The sequence below is a fragment of the Lampetra planeri genome, chromosome 17 (genome assembly GCF_965212315.1).
Source record: "Lampetra planeri chromosome 17, kcLamPlan1.2.h2, whole genome shotgun sequence".
NCBI lineage: Eukaryota > Metazoa > Chordata > Hyperoartia > Petromyzontiformes > Petromyzontidae > Lampetra > Lampetra planeri.
The window spans coordinates 380,563-403,604 of record NC_136123.1 but is presented as its reverse complement, the minus strand read 5'-3'; the positions used below and the strand labels follow the sequence as shown (position 1 = coordinate 403,604).

General features: G+C 53.0%; 1 protein-coding gene across 5 annotated transcripts in view; it reads left to right on the top strand.

Moving 5' to 3' along the window:
• Positions 1–23,042, top strand: part of LOC144723218 (genetic suppressor element 1-like) — a 54,224-nt gene that overhangs the window by 21,885 nt on the left and 9,297 nt on the right. For 2 of the 5 annotated variants that reach the window (XM_078601768.1, XM_078601770.1), the window contains 8 exons: positions 7,910–8,140; positions 13,333–13,544; positions 14,507–14,608; positions 14,725–14,909; positions 16,660–16,854; positions 18,984–19,175; positions 19,631–19,917; positions 22,353–23,034. In XM_078601768.1, coding sequence (XP_078457894.1) covers positions 7,910–8,140; positions 13,333–13,544; positions 14,507–14,608; positions 14,725–14,909; positions 16,660–16,854; positions 18,984–19,175; positions 19,631–19,917; positions 22,353–23,034 — 2,086 coding nt within the window. Of the gene's footprint in view, positions 1–7,417; positions 7,626–7,909; positions 8,141–13,332; positions 13,545–14,506; positions 14,609–14,724; positions 14,910–16,659; positions 16,855–18,983; positions 19,176–19,630; positions 19,918–22,352; positions 23,035–23,042 lie in introns of those variants that run through there. The other 3 variants (XM_078601771.1, XM_078601769.1, XM_078601772.1) reach the window with 3 other exon arrangements.

Sequence of the window (23,042 nt, the reverse complement as noted above, 5' to 3'; positions counted from 1 at the left end):
GGAGGCGGCTTCAGGAGCAGGGATGGTGGGCAGGGACTGAGGATACGGCCGCGGGACGGCGGTCCGTGGGAGGCGCGCGGGGGACGGCACTGGGACACCGCAAAATGCGGAGGGCACGTGGGAGGCGCCAGACGTGGGTCAGACCCTACCTGCGGAGCACGCGGGGGTCAGTGGGGATGGATCTCAGCCGGGTCTCTGCGGGTCAGCGACCCAGAAAACATGTCTTCAACTGGCACACCACGCCCAGTGTACCTCTCACTGTGGCTGTGGCTACTAAAGTCACGTGCCAATAACTCCAGTCCAGCAGCCATGTATTCACTGGGAAATGTAACCCTGCCGGGCAGACACTACGCAGCAGACACTGCAAGTGGGAGACTATACATGGAACACGGATGCTACACGTGGGACACAGACGATATACGTGGGATGCAGTCGGACATTTCATGTGAGACACAGTCGGTTACTACACGTGGACACAGACCTTAAACGTGGGACACTGCATGTGGAACAACCATCAGACACTGCACGCGGGACACAGACAAACACTGCACGTGGGCACCCATCAGACGCTCAATGGGAGCCCGCCAGCTTCACCCGGTGTCGTGCAAATTGAAATGTGCGCTGCCGCGGGGGTGCAAATTGCTCTCGATAATTCTGGCAGCAGCCATTAAGCCTGGAAGGAGCCGCTGCTTCCGTCCTCCCCGTGCATGTATTTGGTGTTTCTGGGGAGCGGTGGCGCAGTGGTAAGCGCACTGGGATACGCTCCCGGTGGCGATTATCTGAACCAGTCCTGGGCCTCCTCTAGGTCGAATCAGCCTTAAATGAGTACCTAGTAAAGTGTGTAAATATCGCCACTTGGAAGATAAAGGCGGCGAGGTGTGGTGTTGGCCAACCAACCCTCTCGTGTGCCATGCACTGACAGTTCTGTCGAGGCTGTAGTACGATGGATCTTTGTCTTCTGCTCTCTGTGTCCGTGTTTTCCTATGTTTGCATTTGTGTCTCTCTGTTTTGTGTGCGTGTGTATTTCCGTGTGTGTCTCTCTATGTGTGTCTGTGTGTCTTTGCCTGTCTATCTCTGCGTGTCTATCTATGTGTGTAGAAATCTCTGTATATCTGTGTTTGTGTGTATCTGTGTGTGTCTGTCTTTGTCTCCATCGTGGTTTAGTGGTAATTAATTGAAGGTGGAGGGGTTACCAGCCCCTCGCACTCATCCGTGGAGGGATGCAGGCAAGGCCGATGAGTCAGATACCTTCTATGGCCTCTTGTTACAGGTGCTAGCTAAAGTGGCCCCTCGGGATAGAGTCATCTTGTTGGGTGACTTCAATTCCCGAGTTGGTCATGATGCTGGCACCTGGTCTGGAGTGATAGGAAGGCATGGGCCAGATCGCCTCAATAACAACGGCAGGAGGCTGCTAGATTGTTGTGCAGCCCATGGGCTTGTAATTACCAACGTGCTGTTCCGGCATCAGCGCATCTACACAACATCATGGATGCATGCCGGGTCAAAGCAAGAACATCTGCTGGACTACATAGTGACAGAACACCGTATGCGGGTCCATGTCCTTGACACCAGAACCTACCGTGGAGCTGATCTGCCCACGAACCATCGACTTGTCATCTGTAAGATGCGCCTGCCATTCTTCCACTCCAGTGGTGGGTGTCCACCCAGAACCCCATTCAACCCCTAAGTGGCATGGTCTCAGCTAGCTGATGAAAGTTGCAAGCGAGAATTTCATCATCGATTGCAGCTGGGGTTGGCATCGTCCCCCACTCATCCTGATGTCGAGGGAAAATGGGCGAGGTTTAGGACTGTGGCTCATGCAGCTGCAATGACTGCTCCAGACCTCCCCAGAGACCCTGGCTGACAGAAGAGGTGTTCAAACTGGCTGAGAAAAAGCTACAGGCCCACTCATCGGCTACAGCATCCCACGTTGGAGAATGAGGAGGCTTACCGCAGCCTTCGCTCGGAGGTTCGGAGAGCCGTGAGGTGCTGCAAGGATGGGTGGTGGTCGCAGGTTGCTGAGGACATGGAGTCTGCCTAAATGGCCCGCGATCACAAATCGCTCTTTAATTCCATAAAAAAGTAACCTGCAGCGCCACAGCTATTACCATCATTAGGGAAAAGAAAGGTGATCCAATCTCAGACCCCCAGGAACAGGTTTACAGATTTGCTGAACATTTCTGTAAGGTCCTGGGGGAGGGGAAATCTCTCAGCCAGGAAAAAATCATGGCACAAAGTGGGGATAACCCTGCTGAGGCTGCGGTGCCTAAAATATTGGAGGAGGAAGTCACCCCCTGTGAGTGGCTGGCTGAGGTGCCATCTGTTGAGGAAGTACTGAAGGCGATCCGGAGTCTGAGACCAGGAAAGGCACCGGGCAGAGATGATCTCCCAAGCGAAATGCTGAGGGAGGGTGGCGTTTGTGCACAGACTGCCCTATATGACATCATAACAACAGTCTGGGCCACTGGATGGGTTCCGCAAGATTGGAAGGAAGCCCTGGTGGTCCCCCTCTTTAAGAAGGGGTACCGCACAGACTGTAACCTGTAACAACTACAGGGGCATCTCACTCCTCAGTGTGCCGGGAAAGGTCCTGGCAAGGATTCTTCAACATCGCCTTGCTAGGCACGCTGAGGAGAGGCTTGCGGGGCCCCAATGCGGTTTCAGGAAAGGGCGGTCCTGCACAGATGCCATATTTTCTGTCCGTCTGCTACAGCAGAGGTGTAGGGAATTTCAACAAGACCTACATCTCTGCTTTATTGGCCTGGTCAAGGCCTATGATACCATCAGTAGGCCTGGGCTCTGGGTTGTTCTTCGTGCTTTCGGAGTCCCTGATCCTCTGGTCACGATCATTAAGGACCTTGATGATGGTGAGCGGGCCCGGGTTAAACTACGTGGCCGGGAGTCAGAGCCTTTCCCTGTACACCTTGGGGTGCGACAGGGATGTCCTCTGGCTCCCACATTATTTAACATCTATTTTGACCACGCAGTTCATGAAGCGTTCAATAGCTGTACCGGGGGAATCTCCATTTGGTACAGATATAATGGGAGGTTGATCGATGCCCAGGTGTAATCAAGGGATGGCTCCCTATTGGTCAACGACGTTATGTATGCCGATGATTTGGTAATAGCTGCTCATTCAGAGGAGTAGTTGGAGACGCTGCTGCTGAGACTGGAGCGTGCCACTAAGAGGTGGGGCCTTACCATCAGCCCCACCAAAACTAAGCACCTGCCTGGGTATTTTGTACCATGGGACACTCCACCCCCACAACTCCCAATCGATGATGGGGCAGTAGTGGAGAGAGTTGAGAGTTTCCCATACCTGGGCAGTGTGCTTATGACCGGCTCCAGTTTAACAGAAGAGGTCTTACTCCGAATCAGTCGAGCGGCAATATCTTTTCATCGGTTGCGTAACGCTGTGTGGAAGCTACCTGGTCTGTCGCTCCGCACGAAGCTTCAGGTCTTCTCGGCCAGTCATTTCCTCCCTTCTCTATGCTTGCGAAATGTGGACCCCCCTAATGGAGCATCTTCGCCGGTTGGAAACATTTTGGCTGGCCTGCCTACGATCCATCCTGGGTTTAACCAGGATAGATTGTGTGAGGAGCTCACAAATCCTTGAAAGATCTGGGCAAAGTCCCATCGGTGAGCTCCTCCGGCAGGCAAGGCTGCGTTGGCTGGGTCATGTAGCCCGCATGCCCAGCCACCGCATGCCTAAACAGCTTTTGTTCGGCCAGATCGAGGGGGCTAAACGGGCGTGGCACGTGCTAGAGAAGAGATGGAGTGATGTGGTACAGGAGGACGTGGAGCTGAGTGGACTTGCCAATAACTGGTACCAGCGGTGTCAAGATCGGCCTCTGTGGAGGAGGCTCGTGAAGGGCGCTACTGGGCAGTTGGAGGCAGTCGCCCTCCAACAACAACGGAGGGCGGAGGAGCGACGCTCACAACAACGAGCGGAGCGTCGGGTGGCTAAAGCACAGCAAATTGGTACAGTAGGGGGCACAGGTGGTGCATCAGCCAGTCATCTCGGTCATCTCGGTCAGTCGACCCGTGGCACCTGGGTCTGCCCCGTGACCTCCTGCCAGCGGGCGTTCGACACTTCACGTGGCCTCAAGGTGCACATGGCCTGGCACAAGCGTCGTGGTGACGTCACCGCCACTTAGTGGCGAATGGCGGCTGTTGTTGTCTGTGTGTGTGAGAGTTATCGTGTTTTCCGCGCCTTATTCCCCGGGGCAAGGGGGATGGGGGCAGTCAAAACCTTCGCGTTCCTCACCCCAGCGCCCCTCTCCATCACCTTATGTCCTGTCACTCCTTTTGTCTCTTAAACTACAACTATTTTCATTTTACCAGGTCAGGCCCACCCAGCTCTTCGTATCTCTCCTCATCTTGTTCATCTTTCTGACACCCCCCTCCCGTCCCCTAAACTCCCCTCATCCCTCACCTCCTTACCCATCTCCCTACCCCCGATTCCCCATCTCCCCTCATCTATAGACTTCCTCATAACCCCTCATCTTCTCACATCTCTTATCCTCTTTATCTCTCTTCACTCCTCATCACCCGCTCTCTCGGCTCCTATCACCCGATCATCCCACGCGTCTGCCCTCGTCCCCATTCCCCTCGTCTCTAAACCCCCCTCTCACCTCCCCTCTTTTCTCTCATCTCCCCTCGCCCTCCCATCTTCATCTTCCCTCACCCACTCACCCTCACCCACTCACCCCCACCCACTCACCCCCACCCACCCGCACCCTCACCCACCCTCCCACCCTCCCACTCACCATCACCCTCCCTCCCCCACTCACCCCCACCCACCCTAACCCACTCACCCCCACCCACCCTAACCCACTCACCCCCACCCACCCTAACCCTCCCCCACCCACCCTCCCCCACCCACCCTAACCCACCCACCCCCTCGTCCCCCCGCCCCGCGCTCCCCCCGCAGCGATCTCTGGAGGGAGTGAGACGCCGCCGCCGCCGCGGGCGGTAAAGCAGACGGACAAACATCGAGTTAGACAGGGAGAGAGAGAGAGCGGCAGACACACACCGAGACAGACATGGGAGGAAGGCGGCGTGGTGGATCATGATGATGATGAGGAAGAGGTGCCTCCTCTCGCCGCGCCGCCCATTTGCATGCGAGGCCGCGGCCTCCGTGGCTCCGCCGCCCGGGTCAGGGTTCGTGGTGAGAGGGGAGGCGGCGTCGCCATTCATCGCTGATCGCTAATTAGCCGCGACTGCTAATTACTGAGCGTCGCGTTTGAGTTAGAGCCGCGGGCTCTCGTCGGGGGCACGAGCGGGGCAAGGGGCATTCACCCTCATCATCATCACCATCATCATCACTACCATCACCACCATCATCATCACCACCATCATCACCACCATCACCCTCATCATCATCACCATCACTACCATCACCATCACTACTACCACCACCATCACTACCACCATCATCACTACCACCATCATCACTACCACCATCATCACTACCACCATCAACATCACCATCATCACTACCACCATCATCACCACCACCATCATCACTACCACCATCACCACCATCATCACCACCATCATCACTACCACCATCACCACCATCATCATCATCACCACCACCATCACCACCACCATTATCATCACCACCATCACCACCACCATCATCACCACCACCACCATCATCATCATCACCACCATCATCACCACCATCATCACCACCATCATCACCACCATCATCATCATCATCACCACCACCATCATCACCACCACCATCATCACCACCATCATCACTACCACCACCACCATCACCACCACCATCATCACCACCATTATCACCACCACCATCATCACCACCACCATCATCATCACCACCATCATCACCACCATCATCACCACCACCATCATCACCACCACCATCATCACCACCATCATCACCATCATCATCACCACCACCACCATCATCACCACCACCACCATCATCACCACCATCATCACCATCATCACTACCATCATCATCGCCACCATCACCATCGCTACCATCATCATCGCCACCATCACCATCACTACCATCATCGCCACCATCACTACCACCACCTTCATCACTACCACCATCACTACCACCACCATCAACATCATCACCACCACCATCATCATCACTACCACCATCATCATCACCACCACCACCATCATCACCACCACCATCATCACCACCACCACCATCATCACCACCACCACCATCATCACCATCATCATCATCACCACCACCACCATCATCATCACCACCACCATCATCACCACCATCATCACCATCATCACTACCATCATCATCGCCACCATCACCATCGCTACCATCATCATCGCCACCATCACCATCACTACCATCATCGCCACCATCACTACCACCACCTTCATCACTACCACCATCACTACCACCACCATCAACATCATCACCACCACCATCATCATCACTACCACCATCATCACCACCACCATCATCATCACTACCACCATCATCACCACCACCACCATCATCACCACCACCATCATCACCACCACCACCACCACCATCATCACCATCATCATCACCACCATCATCATCATCATCACCACCACCACCATCATCACTATCATTACCACCATCATCACCACCGCCATCGTCATTATCACCATCATCACTATCACCATCACTACCACCATCATTATCACCACCACCACCATCATCATCAGACCCGCCCCGCTGGCGGTGAAGCCGTCAGCCACGGGCCAGCCAGGGGTGAGCGAGGGGATGAGGGTGGAGCGAGGGGATGAGGGTGAGGGAGGGGATGAGGGTGAGGGAGGGGATGAGGGTGAGCGAGGGATGAGGGTGAGCGAGGGGATGAGGGTGAGCGAGGGGATGAGGGTGAGCGAGGGGATGAGGGTGAGCGAGGGGATGAGGGTGAGCGAGGGGATGAGTGAGCGAGGGGATGAGTGAGCGAGGGGATGAGGGTGAGGGAGGGATGAGGGTGAGGGAGGGATGAGGGTGAGCGAGGGGATGAGGGTGAGCGAGGAGATCGCGTTGAGGAGATAAGGGTGAGTGAGGGGATTTGGGTGGGTATAGGGATGGGGTGAGTAATGGGGGTGAGTGAGGGGGGATATTGGTGAGTGATGGGGTGAGAGTTGAGTGAAGGGACATGGGTGAGTAAGGGGATGGGGGTGAGGTAGTGCGGTGATTTAGTGAATATACTGTGGTTGGGTGATGTAATGAACGTCAGGTGAGGTAATGAGTGTGGTTGAGGGAGGTAATATGGTGTGAATAAATGTGTGGTGAGTGATTTTTTGGGTCAGGCAGTGAATGTGAGGCAATGAATGTGGGGAAGTGAATGTTGATGGAATATTTACTCTGAGAACGGTAGTATGTGGCTTCGGTACAGTGCACTGTGCCAACACACTTGAAATTGTTTCCTGTTTTCCCGAGGTCGCGCTCGTTGCCCAGCACTTCCTCGGGAGAGAGCCCCACGCTGCCGGTGTCATTGCGGCCCCGTGGCCTCCAGGGTCGGTCCGGTGTCACCCTGTGCCTCGGAAATACGGTGGCCTCGGGACACCCGTGTGTTCAGGCTCACGTTCAGGCTCGCGTTCAGGTTCACGGTGTCATCGGGGTCAAACAGGTCAATATTTAATTTCTTATTTTATATTTTCCAAGTCGCTGGAATTGGTGGCACGCGACTCGTAGTCACAGCCATGGCGAGTGGTGTGCTGGACGTGGTGTTGCTGGGTGGAAATACGTTTCAGATCGTGCTGCACGTGGAGTGAAACGTCGCGAATTGCAAACGAACAGCCCTCGGTGCAACCCGAAAAGACACGAGAGAGCTGCACGGCACAACGGCGAAATCCTACGCAGTAGTTTTCTTTAGGGGGGGATCCTTATCTTTTCCTTGTTTTTTTGTTCCAGGCATGAGCCATGAGCGCAAGCCAAGCTCCTTAATGGCGTCAGCTCCACGCAGCACGGCCACCGTGGTGCCCCTGGTGCCCTCCCCCCTGGGCGTGATGGCCCACGCCGGGGGTGCCCACCACCTGCTGCCCGCTGGCCTCTCCGGCGGGCCCCGTGCCTCCAGCTTCGCCGCGGCCCTGCGTGAACTCGCCAAGCACGCCGAGGAGCCCAAGGGCGGCCTGGGCCTCCAAGGTATTCCATGCGTCGCCAACGCTTTCTACCCTCCACCAGATCCCACAGCTGCTGCACATTAGACACGCGACCTTCAAGAACTGCCATTACAGTATCCCACCATCTGGGCTTAGGTGTTCTCTTCCTCCTGGTTACTGGACTCGTGGAGACCACTCCAATGCCAGTCGTGGCAATCGGCCCTCCCCCATCCTGCACACATGTCCCGCCCAGCGCAGCCGTTTTTGCCTAATCCTGTCCTCAAGGTACGGCGGCGGACAACGTGACGATTCACACGGCGCAGCTGGCACAGCCACACGTTTCCCGTCTCCCACAAGCACGTGTCCCCCCCTCTCTGCTACTTCGCTGTGCCTCGGATGCATTGTTAAGAGCAATATCCAGCTGCCTTTTGGATGAGCTATTTGAATGTCCCTCTTCAGCCCGGCAGGAAGGCCGATCCAATCATCTCCAGACCTGTGTGAGAACAACTGTCTTCTCAGTTCCCTCCTACCGCCTTTAATAAACAATAAATGCACAGCCGCGTGGATTTACGGCTGTACCGCCACATGTTGAAGATGCGCGCACGTGGGTTTGTGTGCCGCTTGGTGACCTTGGTGGGTTGTCGTGCACTCGACCGAGACACTCTCCCCGGGGTCTCCTCCGCCAGCCGCTTCTAAGTAGCAGCGCCCTCGTCTCCCAGCGCAAACGCAGCCAGCAGTCTCGCCAATCCCTGTCTCCCGTGGCATGGACACCCAAAATAAAGCTGCCCTGGCCTAGCTCGGCTGCCAGCCAGTGGCTCCTGGGCAACTGCTGGCACTCGGCAAATTACTAAAGAAATCAAACTGTGCCAAACGGTTGCTTAAATATATATATGTGCGTGTGCAAAGACGAAATGACAAAATAAATGCAAATGGCCAATGACACCTGATGTGACTGCATGATAAACAGGTAATGTGCCGTACAATGAACCGTTCATAGATATTTTCTATAGAGAAAGAGTGAAATGCTTTTGTGCTGATGCGTTCCGCAGTGGAGATAATGACCATATGGAAATCCGTTTCTAGGAAGTGTCATTTTGTCTGTAAAAGTGGGTTGAGATTTATTGCCGCGCTCGGCTCGTGCATCGTAATCGTCCTCCGAGGACCAGCCCAGCGCTGAGTGCAAATTCAGGCCTCCTGCCTACAACAGGCGCTTGTGTTCGCAGCCACTGCACATCGTACAGTCGACAGGCAGCGATGAGCATCGCTCGTCAGAAGTGAATGTTTCTTGTCAGGAGGGGATGTCTGTCTCCTGCCGCGAGCAGATGTCTGCTGTGAGTGGGAGTTGTCTTACCCGTAGAACGGTGGCTTTTGTTAGTAAGAGATGTCTTGTCAGTAGATTTTGTCTGAAGGGGAAGTCCAAATTGTATAGTAGATATGTGCTGTCAGTAAATGTATATTATTAGTTTGGCATGTCACTTGTGAGCATTGCATGTGTTATCACTAGAAGATGTCTTGACAGTAGGAGATGCCTGTTGTCAGTCGAAGATTTATTTTTGTCAGTTGTAGTTGCTTATTGTTAGATAATTTAATTGTTGTCAGTTACAGATTCCTTGTCAGTAGGAGATGGCTTTTAGTCAATAGGGATATCTCATAAGTAGAAAATGTATTCTATCTATATTGGATATCTTTTGTGAGTAGCAGATGTCTGTTGTCATGAGGAAGATGTTGCCATTAGGTGGCTGTTGTCAGGAGATGGCTGTCGTCACTCGAAGATGGAGATTGCCATCAGCTCGTGGTGTTCAGTATTCGCTGAGGTTAAGCACATCTCCTGCACCCATAATCTTATTTATTTGCTGGTGATGTTGATCATCCGTTATGCATTACAAATGCATTACAAATGCATTAGTGCATCTCATTGCTGAAGGCATAAATTATTAGTGAACAACAATTTGCGAGCCATAAAAAAATCTGGAGTGTGTGTTGTGCAAAAGGAGCCGGCTGTGGCTGTAACGACACCAGTTATTTCATGGCCATAAATAACACTCGTTATATCATAATAAAATCCCTTGTTTCAGCAAAGAAGATTAAACAAGATCAATATTGCTGTTTAATTATATTAGTAGAGATTTTCTTAATTCAGCACGGTCGCGGTTTACGCCTCCTAGGGCGGGCACGTGGCACAACGCGGCGCGCCCCGTTGTGCAAATGTGTCGCATCTCACGGTGTTGCTGCGAGCCCGTGAGCACCGCGGTGAGCGCGCCTGTGATGTGTTGGTGTGTGAGCGAACTGGAGGAGACGAGGGCTCTGCCGGAGCCTGGCATTTGGCGTTAAATCATTTGAAGCGCACACAGCGTGTCTTGCACGCGTGTTCCGTTCGGGCAAAATAAATAATTAAGATAAATAATAACAATGATTTAGTCAAAGGGAGCTGTGTGAGGCCCAGCTGTTTTTCTCCACGGGCCGCCCCTCCCCGCCTCGCTCGCTCGCTCACTGTCTCCCTCGGAATGCCACCGCCGGGGGCGTCTGGCGGGCGTGCCGCGGCAGCCCACCACGCCGTTCCCCTGTCACCATTGTCGCTCTAATCCTGCCCAGGGATCTGAGCAGAACAACAACTTCTGTGACTGTGCTGATTTGCCGTTTGGGAAAACGCTCGTCGATCATGCGTTGTATTAGGTCGCAGCATCACGACCCGGTGATTCGACCACTCCAGGGTTCACCGCTCGGGGCGGCGTGTAACTCTCGCACGAGCCGATTGTGAACTTGATGACGATCGAAGGGCGGGAGAGTCCACTGAGCATTGGTCGGAACAGAATAGGGTCGCTCCGCAAGGAGCCCAGCCCCCAGCGCGGCCCCCACCACCGCCCCCACCACCACCACCGCTGTGCGGTGGGACACGTTTCCATGACTCGAGCTTACGCGTCCCGGGTATCTGCCGCCCCCGGCTCATTACGCCATCTCCGATGGCGGTGTTTTGACACCGGGATTTGTGCCTCGCGGATTGGTGGGTCCGTGTACCAGGGCATCCCGCACGGCTTTGTCACGTGCCCCGGGCAGGTGTTGGAGCTGAAGCTGCTCAGGCATTGCCTTGTTGGTTTGGGTCACTTGGGATTCAAAGGGTTTTATTTTAACATGAATAGAATGAAAAACTGCAGTTGTTTCAAGCCTGGGACTTACATCTCAGTAGGAAGCTTAAACAAATGTTTGTGCTCAAGTATGTTTATGTATATGCTTTTCCTGTTCCTTTTGTTGAAGTACATTTCCATAATCGTCGTCTTTTAATCTTTTCAGCTGTGAATTTATCGCTGAAGCCTCAATATTCAGTGATGAGTCAATGGGGGTGGTGAACAGCAACACAATTTGACTGCGGGCGGCTAAAGGAATGAACGCATTTGAAAGTATCACAAAAGCAACAAATGGCCCATCTTGTTGTTCCGTGTTGCTAAGTGTCCCTGCACAGTGGCGCTGTGTTCAGTGGCCCCGTGTTGGCAGTGCTTGCGCTCGCTGGGCACAGCGCCAGGCGTTCCCTAGCGGCAAGGCCGCCCTGCTCGCGCCCCCGGATCCGGCTGTGAAACTAGAGCCCCCCTCACCAGCGGTGGATGGCTCCTCCGTGTGGCCGAGAGCTCTGTAGCGGATGGACGTACGTGAGACACGAGGGGCGGTCCGGACATCTTGAGATCGTGTCACCCTGGTCTAGTGCTCGACTTATTTTCAAGTACCATGTTTACATACCAGGAGCATAACTGGAAGAGCGTGTCGATGCTCGTATTTGTTCGTAAGAATATAGCCGTAGGCAAAGGTTGCACAGGCCACGGGTGTCATGTCTCGGTTCTCAATGTTTGTTCTTTCACTGCCGCTGCTATACTGACAACACACTGACTGGTCCGTCCACCTTTTCAGATAATTTTGTTTGGTTAAGCACTGCTGCCAGGTGTATGTAACGTAGGCACAAATGTTTATCTAATAAAAATTCGCCACCATCAATAATGACACTTCCTTGTACCCTAAGAATATATTTTTTGTATATTTTTAGTACATAGGCTGCCGCAACCTATGTTGTGATTTGTAATTGAGTTTTTAGTCGGATCGCATGATTACTTTGCAAATGTTGTGTCTACACCCTCCTCCACCCAACACAGCTGAATAAATAAAGCTGTTACATGAACAAATGCAACAGTATGTATTGCTTCATCACACTGGCAGGCTGTGTTGAGCAATACACAACATATAACAAGCATGTATGACACTTCGCTGGTCGTTACAACCAGCATCATCAGGCAATCACCAGAATTCTGGCAATTTATTTATTTAGCTGTGTTGGTGGTGGCCCTACTATTTATGAAAATATTAGTAGGGCCACCCTTTTACGCAATAGTCTTTCTCTTTGCATTGCCGTGAAATGTTAGCCCGTTGCACGCATATATATCCACTAAATTGTGGTGCTAATCACAAAGGTATTGATTTTTGTTTGTTTAATTTGTGTTTGTTTAACACTGTCAATGCAGTCACCTAATTCTCCACGTGTAATGGAGGTGCTGTAGGGGTCGTGTTGTGTTTGCAACGGGCGTGAGGTTCGGGACGTCGCTCCGTTGCACCCCCGCACATGCTCCACGGTTAACGGGAGCGTCACAGGTTGCGCAGCGCAAGGGAAATTGGTTTGGTGCCTCCTGTATTCCCATCAGTACCGGCCTGCTCATCGCTCTTACTGCAGCCGCGGTGGCATTGTCCTTCCGTAGGTGAAGATGCATCGTTTCGTCCGGCAAAACAGATTTTTCACGCTTGCGATACGCGCATCGAGTTGCGCGGTCTGAGAATAGGTTATTTATGATTTATGGAAATTGCATACAAATTATATGCAAATGCCACCTTTAGGCTACTGGAACAGACGAGACAGAACAAACAAGACAGAATGTATGTGATAGCACAAAGGAGAGGATTTTTTTAAAAATAATTGCACTGAGACAATGTATTAAATTTCTGTAAGTGGAGTTGTGAGTCGCAGTGGCGTAGCGTGCTTGGCATGGGCCGGAGTGCAGGACCCCTATTCGTGGCCCGGCACCTGGGCCCTTATGGCCCATGAGTCCCGGTGCAGTTGCACCACCTGCACACTCAATAGTTGCGCCACTAGGGAGCTGTTACATGGCTACTGCTTAACCGGTGGTGCCATCGAGGTTGAGTGAGCGAGTGAGAGAGTGGGGCAGCAGCAGTGAGTGTTGCGCGTGCCCTGCTTTGCCCCAGTGTCGTCGTCGTCGTCGATGAAGACCGAGCCCTGTCGAGACGCGTCCCCCGGCGCTGGGCACGGACACTCGTCTCCCGCCCACACGCCCAAGCGGGGCCCCCCCACTCCCCTGCCTGGACCAGGACACTCGGCCCCCCACCAGCCCCCGCCGGTCGTCACCATCGCGCCCACGCAGACCGTCAACGGCGCGTGGAGGAGCGAAAGCCGGCAGGCAAGTGGGCTCTCCCTGACCCCGGCACCATCCCCTTAACCCTCCCACAAGGACACAGCCTAGTTCATCAAAATCATTATCATCAGCCATGGTCAATCCACTGCTGGAAAAGTCCTCCCCAAGTCACTGTCATCCGTCACGGTCCTGTCATGTTACAATCCACGAGCCTTATAGCGCCATGAAGTAATGGATATGGCACTGATAGTGGGGGGAAAGGTGCCCTGGAATATTATTATGTTTAAATAATTAAAACCCTTTGGAAGTTAATTGCTGGATGAAAGCCTGTCCCCACCGTGTCGGTCATTTGGGCTGTTTGGTCATACTTCACCACGCTGGTCACCGGTTAGTACAGTTGGCTACGTACGGTGCGAAGGAAGTTCAACATACATACAGTTCAGCATATAGGACGGGATCCCAGGACCGGTTCACATCACTCTACATTGGCGTTAGCTGTGTTGGAGAATTGAACCCAGGTTGCCGGGTTCATAATGCAGTTAACCATTCGCACTCCCACGCCCATGTTACAACATTATCATCATTATAACAATAACGTTTTGAGTTAAACTACACTTGACGGATTCAATCTAGTCACCAACAGAAACAATCGGGAATATAGTGTGAACACAATGTGTGAATTGTAGCACACGACACCAAGTAGTGGATGTTAAAAAGAAACGGTTATGTTTTTGGGACGTGTATGCTACCCAGCTCACGCGAGTGAGCGGTGATCGAATGAGGTTGGTTATCGCCTGTGACAAAAGCACCCGGAATGCGCCCGATCTCATGCCTGGAAGTGCGACCACCATGCCTGGAAGTGCGACCACCATGCCTGGACACTTGTTGCCATCGTGCTCGCGGAGCTACGCAGTGGGCAACAAAGGATAGTGCAACACGATCCATCGTTGTACTGTACTTTTATGCCCCCGCGTTTATGCTCCCCGCCTTCAACTTGCACTGACCAGTGTGATGGGGTATGGTCAAATCAGCTCCACGACCCGTACTACGTGGTGGAGCCCTCATCCTACAGCGGATTGACAAACGGGCTGTACATGTACATGTACAAGGTGAGTTATCTCTTCTTCTTAAAGGAGACACGGTCAGTGACGGCATGCCCCGAGAGGGGGTCCCCGCGGTGTCAACCCCGCTGCTAATGAACGCGGTGTGCCCACGCTGCCGACAGGTGGACGGGGCGGTGCGCTCCTCTGCCAGGGAGCACCCCCTCTCCACGGAGGCCCTGCTCAAGCAGGAGAAGGGCTCTCCGCAGATGTACCCCCACGTCTCCGCCATGCACCACCCCTTCCTTGTGCCCTCGGCTGCCGACGCCGCCGCCGCCGCTGCCCAAGGCCACCGCCTCGCTTCGCTCAGGTGGCTGATTCATCCCTCACTGAGTATCTCGGAGATTAATTCCTCGCGGAATATCTTCCGGGTTGCTAGTAAACTAGAGTATGTGACGTGACTTTTAGTAGCTCCAGCCAAATCGAGAATTATACTGGATGTGGTGTGTTGTGCACGTAAAGATTGTCTGAGTTGCCGACTCGGACAGACTCGCCTAAATCGAAGTCCTGCCGCTGCTAATCGTTGCTCCCAACTGACTCCAGCTTCCCAGGAGCTGCTTGCAGACGGCGGTGCGGGGCCTTGTAAACATGCAGAGCGCAGATGAATGGGGCTGCCCTGTGAAGGCTCCGAGATGGATGAGGGGGAAATAAATGGCAAATGACACGAGCGTGGGGGCGGCACAGCTCGGGGCGATCGTCTCGGTTGATCTCCTCGTTGAGTTGCGTTATGCGAGGCGCAGAGAGCAGCTCAACGATCGCAGACACACATCTGCGTGCCAATGCGATGTTTGAAAGATGTAGTATGAGCATTACGACGGAGGGAAATTGTCGAGCCGTGCGCTATTATAATGTTTTATGAAGAGCATCTTTCACTTCATTCAGTATTGATGCTATGGCAATGCTGCTACGATTGAGACACGACCATTAAGAAAAGTAAGTGGGCCTGGGCAGGCAGCGTCGCGAGAAAGGCATGATCGTCGGTGGGTGAGAACAGCTCTTGAGTGGTAGTAAAATGAGGGGACGTGCCCAAGAGGATGTCCACTACAGAAAAGGAACGAGGAAATCGGCTCGCATGCAGGTGGTGGGTGGTGGTTTGTTGGATTGCTGTCCCGTGAAGGATGGCGACAGCTTGGGGAGGCCTTCATCCAGCAGTGGATTATCGTGGCTGATGAGGATGATGCTGAAGAAACGTTTCGGCGTGTGTCGTGATGGTGGTGGGTGATGTTTGACAGTCTTTTACAATCGGCCGGTGCCACGGGAGAGACCCGTGAGCCCTGCCCAGCAGTGGCTGCAATTGGCGCCTCCACGAAGGGGGGCGGCTTTATTTTGCGGTTGGGGAATCTCAGCTTCTGGCAGCATCTGGCACCTCTACTCCCAGGTCTCATCAGCCTCCCCACAGCAGTGCTACAAATTCAACACCGCACTTTTCACAGAATGTTTAATCAAATTTCCTTTGAGCTGGAGTGCAGCTGAGTGTGGGGACCCCACGGGGAGCTCAGAAGGCTTCGGGAGTGTGAGCGACAGAGGCAGCCTCGTGCGCAGCCTGTCGCACCGCGGTCGCACCTCGGTGTGCTGTCTGCCAATCCCGGAGCTCGACACTCAGAGGAGCCTCTGCCACTCCACCCTGCGCCCACCACACCTGTTTTGAGCTGTCCCCCCCCCCAACTGTGTCTGATTGGCGCCGCATGCTGCTGTCCTCATTAACCATTTGTTCTCGGAACAACGTTTGATTTTTACATCCCACGGTGGTTACATTGGTCTCCGTGCTGTGTTTCCCCTGCCGTACTCACGCCTTCCCCTGCTCACAGGAATTGCAGCAACTCTGAGTGTGTATCTTCTTTGATGTCGTAAGAATCATCCATTGTGAGCATGAAATGTCCTGTGAGTGATGTGGTTGTGCTGTCTGCACGTGTGGGTGTGACGTTTTGTGGTGTGGCCATGTGTGTACGGTGTGCGATACACCGTGTGTGGTGTAGCTGTACCGCACGTGGGCGTGGCTGCGCCGTGTGCGTTGACTGTACCGTGACCATACCGCATCGTGCGCCGTGGTTTTCGTGCAGCGTGCAGCGGCCAGTACCGCAGGTGCTCGGACCGACGGCACGGGCCGAGGATTATTACCGCGCCTTCCTGGCCGGCAGCGACTTCCGCCTGCCGTACCTGCCGCACTTTGGGCTGGACCCGTCCACCACAGCGGCCGCCGCCGCATTTTACCACCCGGCGCTGCTCTCCCAGCAGCCGTTCCAGCCGCACTTCAGGTGGGGGACGCGGGACGCCGGATGTGGGGATGGATGCGGGGACGTGGAGACCGCACGTGCGCCGTAATGCGGTGCATGCCGTGTCGGCAGTGCTAATGTAGTCGGCTCTTATTAACATCTTAACTGCAATATTAGGCTGGAGTTATTGCTGACCTGTGGAATTTTTGTTAAGTCTCAGTTTGTGATTTATTTTAGTCATGCTCTTAGCCTCGTCGACTAAAGCGGTTAAATATGTAGTCTGCTCTTCGTTATTGAGCATATCCCCTTTCTAAAATATTATCAGGTCGGCCAAACTGAACTCCATCAGTCTCTTTGAAGGCATTCATTTCAGTCTCTAATAAGGTCATTATCTCAGTCTGTGTCTTTGCTCAGACTCGTTAATATCACCCCATCATAGTCATTCGGCTTTGTGCTGTGGTTTAGCAGTCATCGTTGACTCAAACATTTTTTTTTTATGTTTCTGTCACTGATTGCGTTTACGAAATTAACTCTGCGTGGCAGCTCCGCTTGCAACCAATGAACTGAGAGCGAGGGGGCCCCCCAATTCTCGCTAAGCGCGCTAAGCCTGGCAGCCACGTGACTCCAGGTCGGCGCCAGTGCTACTCCGCAGAAGGAGTGTGCGGCAGAAGGGACGGGCCTCGCACTGCAGCGCACGCTTACAAACCGGAGAAGAGCGTGGGTTTTGCAGCGTGGGTTTTGCAGCGTGGACTCACTACAATGGCTCTGGAATCATTCCTGTGAATATAATGTTGTGGTACATTTCCGTAATATAAGTTGACATGAATACAAATTCCAACATGTACAATTACACCACGGGATTGCTTGAGAAATTAATGAGTAATCACTCCCTACGCAGCACTGCATTTGCATTTTACTAATAATATGGAGGTGGTGGCTTCCAGTGAAAACACATACCTGGACAAAGCTAGGGACAAGGATCCCTGTATAGCCTTTACAGATTGGGCAAGTGCTGTGAGAAAACACCAGTGAAGGTCGACACAGCGCACTAAGTGAGAGTGTGGCCAGCACCATCCCTGGCCACCTTTGTCTCCCCAGTGCTGATTTTTATACACCGTACCGGGTACTCATTTAAGGTTAAGTCGACCAAGGGGAAGTCCAGGACCAGTTCTGATATACACCACTGATTTCTCTGTATCTGGGAATTAAACTCGGGTGGCCAGGTTCGTAGCGCAGTGTGCTTACCACTATACCACCACTCTCACCACACGCACAAAGACACGGACGTACACACTTAGGCTGTGAATAGGCCCTGAATTAATGCAGGAGGGCTAGAAAGGTTGAACGAATGCACATTAGCGCCGGTGGGCCGTCCCCTGGCTGGCAGATTAACATTGACCTTCTGCACAGGTCGAGCTGAAGAACAGAACTGGGTGGCGTGTTTGCCGCTCCCCTGTGCGCCATCACGCTGATATAGTATGGCTGTGAGTGCCGGTCATATCAAATTGAACAGAGCTGTCCGCTAAATACTGGGGCCCCGCGGCCCCACGCTGGGCACTGATTGTGGCACTAACGCGGCCACGACGCTCCGAGCCCACTAAGCCGAGTTCTCGCGGCTCAGGACCACGCCCCATAAGTTGCCGATCAATTAAGTGATTGAATACGTTTTCGGCGCATTCTACTTTCTCTCTGGAGCAGACACAAGTGCTGCATCCTGCCTCTTTGTGGAAATGTGCCTTGTAAAATTTTAATCGGTGCTCAGCCGAGCGGAGCTGCAATGACGTGCTTATCATCGTTGCTAATTTGTGGGTGCAACCTCCTATGGCCCATGGGCCATATTATCCGGCCAGTGGCCACATGAGGCATACCACTCTGAAACTTCCTGCAAACGATATTTATCCATCACTGTGAGCATCTTGGCCGCACTTACCAGGTACTAGAAGAGAATATTTTCGACCTGGCAGCAACACTGTTTCTAATTTTAGTGTCGCACTTTGTCAATTCTCTGTCGCTGAAACTGCCTCTGGCAGTGACAGAAGTGACTGCGCTGTGTGTGTCTTAAATGTGTGACACCGCCAAAGGTATTTGAAAGTCCTGTTCGACCCTCAATAAGAGAAGGTTCTCCACCCCTGCTGTAGAAGCTAGAACTGGGCTTCTGTTGTTTTCTGCAGGATGGAGGATGCCCTGTCTCTCTCCGCCCTGCGGCCTCCATTCTACTCGTTCCCAGGCAGCCACGGCTCCATCTCATCCCTCCACCCCTCGGCGCTACAGCTTCCGTTCGGAGGCCACCTCGCCCCTCCGGCCATGGGGGCCCTGCCCCTGGAGCGCCACGGCACTGCTACCACGACCGCCACCAGCGAGCGGTAACCAGCTACCCACACTAGCCCCAGCGGCTGCAAATATCTGGTCTGCCTAGTCATTACCGAATCATTGTCATCAGCAGCCATTCTTGGTTCCCTGATGGTTGAAAATGTCCATGCCAGTGCGCCTACCACAGCTTTTGTGCACTTACAGTCCGCCTCACTCCTACCAGTGTCTGCGTATGGGTGTGTGTGTGTGTGTTGAGCATGTCCCGTGACCTCATGCCATGTGACTTCTTGCCAGAGAGTCTTCGGCACTTTCCTTGGCCTCAAAGTACACCTAGTTTGGGCACAAATGCCTTGGCAACATCGCTACCACTTTGTGGTGAATAGCAGTTGATGTTGTTGTCTAATTCTGTGGTTTGTATTTCATTTAACTGTCCTGTGTTTATACGTGCCGAGATCACGAGCAGAGACGGTGTACGCAACGATGACTCTGACTGCTTCCATTTTCTCAGGTCGGCCTCAGCCGAAGAGGTCAGGCAGCGCAACCGGGAGATGAAAGCGGAGAGCGAGCGGGCCGAGCGGCACATAGAGCAGGAGCGGCGTCGCGAGAGCGAGCGAGAGCGTGATAGGGAGCGTGAGAGGGAGCGGAGGAAGCGAGACCGCGAGGCCGAGAGGGAATCGGAGAGAGAGGCGGCACGGGAGAAGCGCCAGCGATTAGAGGAGCTGGCTCAGCAGCAGCAGCAACAGCAGCAGCCACACAGCCGGGACAAGGCAGAACGGCGCGCCACCACACCATCCGGTAAGATCCTCCGGGGCTCCATGTGTAGCGAGCGCTCTACATGGAGGTCCTTTGTGATGACTCGTGGGACCTGAATTGTTTCATCCAAGTGGATTGATCCAAGGGTCATGGACAGGGCCCTCCAGGGGACGTCCACATGATCCACCTCGACAGGACTTTGGAACATTGATTATGATGCCACTGTCATATATATATTAACACTAGCGGGAAGTACCCGGCGTTGCCCGGGTGAAAAAGACACACACACATCGACCCACACGCACACACACACACATCGACCTACACACACACATATGGACTTACACACACACATAGCGACTAAGACACACACACATGGACTTACACACACACATGGACCCACAAACACACATCGACTTACACACATCGACTCACACACATATACATAGACTCACATACACATCGACTATCGACTAAGACACACACAAATGGACTCTCACACACACATACATAGACTCACACACACATCGACTTATGCACACACACATAGACGCACACAGACACATTGACTTATCGACTCGCACACACATCGACTTACACACTCATATATCGACGCATACACACACATAGACTCACACACACATGGAACTACACACACACACACTCATATCGACTAATCACACATGGACTTACACACGCACATATTGATGTACAGACACAAAGCGACTCACACACACACATCGACTTACACACACACACACACATGGACTTAAACACACATACATGGACCTACACACACATATGGACTTACACAAACACACATATTGACTAACACACACACATGGACTCACACACACATATATGGACGTACACACACATCGACTGACACACATTAACCCACACACAAACACATCGACTTACACACACACACACGTCGACTGACACACATGGACCCACACACACACATCGTCTAACACACACATCGACTTAAACACACCGCACACACACACATGGACGTACACAAACAAACACAGCGACTGTCACACACACACACATTGACTGGCACACACATTGACGTACACACACACGGACTCGCACAGACACAACGCAACACATATATAGACTCACACGCACACATAGTTTTCTATGTACGTGACTTTAGCGAAAGAAGCAAGGGAGAGGGGAAATGCACGCGTGTATAATAAGTAAGTAATTAGGAGAGACTGCGAGGGTGCTCCGCCATCTTGGTGCAAGATCGGCAATTAATGAAAGTCAACGAATACAAAATTAACCTAACCCACCTGTAACTATAAGCAGAAGTGCACCAATCAAGCGTAATTGACATAACGTCACTGCTCAACCCCCCTACTGAGGGGGCAAGTGTAAATATGATAGAATGAAGACATAATTGAGTATATTTATTGGTTTGCCCCTGTTCAGTAAGTGATATTGCATGGCTGCTTATGTCTCAAGAGTACAGAAAAAGGCTATTTTTCATAAACATTGGTTCATCCCTGTCAATGAGTAAACAGTCATGGTCATAAATGTTTGAAGGGAGCTGTACATCTGTGTGTGTCACCTTGCGCAGTGTCCACGCGAAAGATAATTCCCCCCTCACCCCCCCACCGAACGGTGTGACTTGGTAGGGTCGAGCATGCGGTAGCTAATCAATAAATAACCAAAAACAGCACTAAATCGCTCATTAAACGACTTTAAAGGTGACGGACGCGAAATCGGAATAGCGCTGACTCGGCACGGGGCTTACGGCGTGGTACCTGGATACTTTTTTTAAACGTAAATTCGACGATTTGCGAGCCAAATCCTTCGCAGGTTTCGGCCGCACACAGACACACACAGAGAGACGGACAAACAAAGACATTTATAGGTAAGATGATCAGGTACTATCATGGAAGTGTGTGGACAATAACATAATAAACAGACAACAGGCTGTTTTCCCACCGGAGAATAAAATCAACTTTATGTTCATCGACCAATTAATCTTGTGTAAGCACTCACCAATATGGGGAACCCTTTCCGTACTGTGAGTTAAATTTGACTTTCAAATGCCTTTAGTGGGCCCCACATTAACACAAACCTTAGCATTGTCCAACAGTCACGTGAAAATAGATTATAGTTCACCTTTACCGCAGTGATACATTTTAATGGGCGTGCTAAAATTAGAATCAGTGTTACCACGTCGAAAATATTCCTCTCTAAAGCACAGTTAGTGCAGCTAAAGGCACCTGCAGTGATGGATGAATATCGTTCTTGAGCCACCATCTGGCCGTGGGCCGTGTGAAATGAAGTCGCGGATCGGATAGATTCAACACCCGTGTTCTCTTAGAAGGAATGTGTGGTATGTTGCTTAAGTGTAGGTGGTTGTGATGTTGTCTGTACCTGTGCCTGTGATTTCCAGCAGCGGTTTACATTGGTGGGGTGCTCTGTGTTTTCTTTGTGTGTTTTGGGTTTTGAATCAGGGAGCTTCACTTCATTGCATTCCTCAAAAACGACAGAAATGTCTCCCAGCTCTCGGCTCTTCAGCCCCAGGTCCAGCACCCACGTGAGCAGCGTGGCAGAGTCTCAGGGCTCTCACCACCAATTGCACCACCAGCACCAGCAGCCACACCACCACCAGCAGCAGCACCATCAGCATCAACAGCACCACCACCAACAGCAGCAGCAGCAGCAGTTGAGAGGCATGGGCTCCTCGGCTGGGACGGGAGTGAGTTCAGGTCCCGTAAGCGTCGATGACGAAATGAGGTGGTCGCGTCCGTTTGCACCGCACGTCCCCTCCGCTCCCGGGGCGGCTGCGGCCATGGTGGTGCCATCCGTGCCGCCGGCGCTGACCCCTGGGTTTGGCGGCGGAGGCATCAGCCCCTGCGGCCTGCGCACCCCCGGCGCCCCCATCACGGCGGCCGAAGAGGAGAAGTGGCAGGCACGGCAGCAGCAGCTGCGGCAGGAGAAGGAGGACCGGCAGCAGCAGGTGTTTGAGTTCCGGCAGCAGCTCCTGCAGCAGCAGCTGGAGCTCAGCCACATCTTCCTGCAGGCGGGCGAGCGCGAGCGCGAGAGGGAGCGCGAGAGGGAGCGGGAGCGTGAGCAGGGCGGCGAGCTCAGGCCCAGCACCACCGCGGGGCCCAGCGAACGCAGGGACCCAGACAAGTGAGCTT